General features: G+C 47.3%; 1 protein-coding gene across 3 annotated transcripts in view; it reads right to left on the reverse strand.

Annotated features, from left to right (window-relative positions):
• Nucleotides 1-3,282: 3,282 nt before the first annotated feature.
• Nucleotides 3,283-5,069, reverse strand: part of Alox15b (arachidonate 15-lipoxygenase, type B) — a 10,065-nt gene continuing 8,278 nt past the window's right edge. For 2 of the 3 annotated variants that reach the window (XM_013013252.1, XM_013013251.1), the window contains 5 exons: nucleotides 4,475-4,644; nucleotides 4,198-4,319; nucleotides 4,010-4,110; nucleotides 3,763-3,933; nucleotides 3,283-3,462 (listed from right to left, as the gene is read on the reverse strand). In XM_013013252.1, the coding sequence (XP_012868706.1) occupies nucleotides 3,283-3,462; nucleotides 3,763-3,933; nucleotides 4,010-4,110; nucleotides 4,198-4,319; nucleotides 4,475-4,644 (744 nt within the window). Of the gene's footprint in view, nucleotides 3,463-3,762; nucleotides 3,934-4,009; nucleotides 4,112-4,197; nucleotides 4,320-4,474; nucleotides 4,645-5,069 lie in introns of all 3 variants that reach the window. The other variant, XM_013013253.1, reaches the window with a different exon arrangement.

A 5,069-nucleotide genomic window follows, 5' to 3' on the forward strand; every position in this document is an offset into this window, starting at 1 on the left:
AACCAACGCAGTCAAGTAGCCACAGATACTTAACTCACATGTCCCATATGACTTCTTGAGGAAGCCCCAAATGGCTTCTCAAGGGAGCTCCAGATGACTTTTCAAAGCAGTCCCAGTGGCTTCTCAAGGAAGCCCCAGAAGGCATGGCTACGTCTTGTCCCAGCCTCAGACTCTGGAAGTAATGCTGAGTCCAACCTTCCACTGAGTCCCCCAGATGACCTCTCAAGGAGGTCCCAGATGGCTTACCAAGGAAGCCTCAGGAGGCGTGGGATATGCCTTATTGCAGCCTCAGACTCGGGAAGTAGCGCTGCGTCCAGCCTTCCACTGAGTCTCCCAAGATGCAGGCCTACCCAGACTCAATCGTGGAGGATTTCCAAATGATTCCTGCCCAGGTTAGTCCTTAGGAAACAGACCCTTGAGGGAGGGTCTCTTCCCTGAGGGCTGAGATTCACCTACAATAGGAGGTTTGGGGATGGGAGTTGCGGGGGGGGGGGGGAGGGGGAAGGCACGGCAAGGCCTGATGTAGTTCAGATAGATAATCTCGCTGGGGCCTCCAAATGTAATAACCCTTGAGTGAGAATGATTAAAGGTAACAAAGGAGTTTTATTAGTCGGTCTGTCAGACTGCCAGACTTTGCTTTTGTCTCTGTTTCAGGCCTTGCAGTTTTCCAGGTCAGGGTGGAGGAGGGGGCCAGCCTGGGGAGGACCTTTTCCCCATTCTCCTGGGGTAGTGAACAAAGCACTGGGAGAGCCCAAGATAAATGGGTAAGGAATTATTTGTGTGTTGATTCCTCCATTCAACATATACTGAGACGCTTCAAGGTGGACAGTATGGTGGTGGGCAGCTATGAACCTTGTCCTCGTGGACTTATAGTCCAGTGCTAGAGATAAGGATGGGGCTCATGTCCCTGGAATATGTTCAACAGGGGAGTAGAAGGCTGGATGAACTGTCTCATCTGAACTTACTTCCTGCTGTGGTCCATTGTTCATGGTCTACTTCCTGCCATGGTTCATTGTCCAGAATAAGTCACCTGGCCCCATCCTAACCAAAGACCATCTAGGAAATGGTAGAAAGTACATGGTGGGGCTGGAAACAAGGCCTAAGTGGTAGAGTACCAGTCATGAATGAAAAAGCCAAAAGAGAGCATGAGGCCCTGAGGTTAAGCCCCTCTTAAACTCCCCAATATGGACCCAAAACAAAACACAGCAAAACTGAAAGTACATGAAATAGTGAGCACAACCTCTCTGCAGCAAACAGTGGTTCCTGGAAGTCTAGCTCTATCAAACAACTTCTCTCTGGTAGAGTTTTAATAATGAGGCAAATAGGTCAAGGAAAGGAAATGTTAGGAACATCCATTATTCCTATCAGAGTGCCTAAGAGAATGTGCATTCATTCTGAGCCTCAGTCAACTGGATCCCTTTGGACAGCTGGTCTTTTCTGAGACTTCAGTGTTTTACTCTATAATACTCAAAGCCACTCAGTTTTATCTCCTTTATTGGTGAAAGTGAGCAGGAATTGTTTATTGATCACAATTAAAAATGTTTAACAGATACCTAGCTCTAAGTCAGTTTTGGTACACTGAGTTCAGTGAGAAATGAGTAATTCAAGTGCCACTTTCAAAGCAACACTGCTCTTTCTGAGGTATAGTTCCACTGAGTTCAATGGTTGTGTTTGTGTAGACATAGTATATATATTATATCTTATTCTCTCTCTCTTTTTTTCCTGGTACTAGGGATGGAACTTAGGGCCTGGGCCTTGTCAAGACTAGTGCTCTACCACTTGAGTCACAGTTCCACTTCCAGCTTTTAGGTGGTAAATTGGAGATAAAGAGTCTCATGGACTTTCCTACCTGGGCTGGCTTTGAACCATTCTTTTCAGATCTCAAGTCTTCTGAGTAGCAAGGACTATAGATATGAGCCACTGGCACATGGCTTATTCATTGCTTTATATTTTTGATAGTTCTGGGGCTTGAACTCAGGGCCTCAGAACTGTCTCTGAGCTTCTTTTGCTCAAGGCTAGCATTCTACCACTTGAGTCATAGTGTCACATCTGACTTTTTCTGTTTATGTGATACTGAGGAATCAAACCCAGGGCTTCATGCAAGCTAGGCAAGCACTCTACCACTAAGCCACATTCCCAGCCCCTTATTTATTATTTTATTAACTAGTGAGACTAAAGACCCAAAGCCTTGATACTGATGGGACAGAGATCAACATCATTAGGTAACTCAAAAGGATTCTTTGTATAAAATGTTACAAATCTGTTGTTGAAGATGGAATCCAGGAAACAAGGTATGGATAATGATAGGCTAATATGTTCTAATTCTCTGGAAGTAGAACTTGCTTTATTATCTACTTTGAGGGATGCTGGGAGAAAACAGGTGAGCCCTGCCTACACTGACTGGTTTCTATGGGCCTTGTTGTGTTCATTCTAACACTGGGGCACTAGGTGGCGCTCAAAATTTTGGGTGGCATTTACGCTGGGTCACTTTCCATGTGGCTTAGCAGCCTGTTCAACTTCTGCCTTCCAGGCAGGTGACTGTGAGATCTCACCAGCTGTGGTCAGTGGGCCAGGTTTATGGTCTTCCCTTTATTGTTCATGATGATGGAAGACAAAACAAGGAGCTTGCGAGGCACTTCAAAGCTTGACATCTTCAAAAGGTTCTGTAGTCTTGTCTCATGAGATTGTTTTCTGTGTGTTTTGGTTTCTTGGTTTGGATTTTGTTTCTCTGGTGTGTGTGTGTGTGTGTGTGTGTGAGAGAGAGAGAGAGAGAGAGAGAGAGTGAGAGAGAGAGAGTGAGAGAGAGAAAGAGAGAGACAGAGACAGAGACAGAGAAGGAAGAAGGGAGGGAGAGAGAAAGAAAGAGGAAGGGAAGGAGAAAAGAGGTAAATCACACAAGGCTGGGGCTTGGCTGTTCCAGAGAAGCACTGGGGACCTGATTTTCTGAAGAATCCATTTCTTTTGGTGACAGTGAGCCTAGACTGATGTGACCAAAAGGACAATGTTCTTTAGGGATTTATTTGTTTGTTTGTTTGTTTAGTGCCAGTACTGGGGCTTGACCTCAGGGTCTTGTACTCTTGCTTAGCTTTTTTTTTGCTGAAGTCTGGTGATCTACCACTTGAGTCTCACATCTATTTCCAGCTATTTGCTGGCTTAATTGGACATAAGTGTCTCAGGAATTTTTTCTGCCCCAGCTGGCTTGGAACTGCTATCCTCAAATCTTAGCCTCCTGGATAGCTGGGATTAGAGGCATGAGCCACGGACTCTTGATTCTTTAGGGATTTAGATGGAGACACTGTTCTCAATGAGTGGAGGGTCCAGATATGTGTAGGGCAGCGGCAAAGTCTGGTTCCGCTCTCTGATGGCTCTGGAGATCTGTGCCAGGTGGTTCTGGAAAGTGGCAATGCTTTGCTTCGGGGCTTCCTCTATGAAGTGTTCATCCGGGTAGGTACCCAGGGGTCTCTGGGGATCAACCATAGCATTGAGTGAGGGAACTGCTACTTCAGCAGCATAGCTGCAAGCCATCATAGATGGCTCTCGTCCTGATGCCCTACCTGATGAACGCTGTGGCCTCCTTCTAGCCCCCCTCCCTTAAATGGATCACTTCAAGTGAAGATAAGCTGCTGAATACTTTGGGCTCTGTGTGTGTGTGTGTGTGTGTGTGTGTGTGTGTGTGTATGTGCATGCTGATTCTGGGGCTTGAACTCAGGGCTCCAAGCTCTACCTGGCCTGGTCTGTCCTGACTCCCAGCTTCATACTCACTCTGTCTCCTGGCTCCTTGCTCAGCATCCAGAGGGTGATGATGACGTCACAGGTGACATTGACAGATGGGAGGGTGGCTATAAAGCCCTCAGGCCTCGCTTTGCCTTTGGAAGTGGGTGGTGGCAGCTGCATGGTAGATGGCAGGTTGGGCATCCAAACACAGGAATCAAACTGAAGGCCAAGAAAGCAGAATAAGGCTTGGAGTTAGGCCCCTCCCTCCTCCACTCCTAGCTCAGGTTTCCCTCACCTGGCCTGCACTGACAGCTGCGTGTCTGGCTGAGCAGGTGAAGATCACCATGGTCAGATACTTTACCAAAGCTTCTCGAGTGTCCAGTGAAGAAGGCATACCTGTAGGAGAAGTGGGTTTACTGGGAGCCTGAGGATTTTGCTGTACAGGTCAGAGAGTTTGGGGCCCAAGAATCAAAGTCCTCATACCTGAGCTCTCCCGCTCTAGGAAACCCTTGGAGAAGATCTCTCTCACCCACGCCTGAAGTTCTTGGTCATCTTGAACAGACACATCACTTGGGTAGTAGATGCCGATGATTTCAGAAACAAAGCTGCAAGGCACACACAAGTTTATTCTGTTTCCAGCCCTGACCCTCTCTGAGAAGCACCTCAGCGCAGGGTCATTCACATGCAGACTTCCTGTCCCCTACTTCCCAGTCTTCCTGCCTCCCCTGAGCCCCTGGCTTCCTGGGGGCAATCCCCTCACCGCTCCACTGCCCGCCAGATCTGCATCCCATCATCCCGGTAGTAGTAGCCTGGAATGTCTTCAACTCCTCGGGCCTGAATATCTTCAGGAAGACACAGGTCAGTGTAGCTCAGCTGTGTCATGTTCCTCTTTATTAGCTCAGAGAATCCTTCAATGCCAAGGCCTGTGGACTGAGAAGCAGGACTCCTGAGAATCAGGACTTTGCTTCAGAAGCATGAGGTAGTTAGAACTGGTGTGGGAGAGATGGGGCCATTGCCACCCCCAGAACCCCCAGAGTCTTCCAATCGAAGAACTTCTATCTATCTATCTATCTATCTATCTATCTATCTATCTATCTATCTATCTATCTATCTATCTATCTATCTATCTATCATTTTTTGCCAGTCTTGAGGTTTGAACACTGTCCCTGAGCTTCTTTTGCTCAAGGTTAGCACTCTACACTTGAGCCACAATGCCACTTCTGGATTTTTCTGTGTATGTGGTACTGAGGAATCGAACCCAGGGCTTCATGCATGCTAGGCAAGTACTCTACTACTAAGCCACATTCCCAGCCCCCTCTTCCACCTTCCTTCCTTCCTTCCTTCCTTCCTTCCTT

This window comes from Dipodomys ordii, unplaced genomic scaffold (assembly GCF_000151885.1).
Source record: "Dipodomys ordii isolate 6190 unplaced genomic scaffold, Dord_2.0 Scaffold19, whole genome shotgun sequence".
Taxonomy (NCBI): domain Eukaryota; kingdom Metazoa; phylum Chordata; class Mammalia; order Rodentia; family Heteromyidae; genus Dipodomys; species Dipodomys ordii.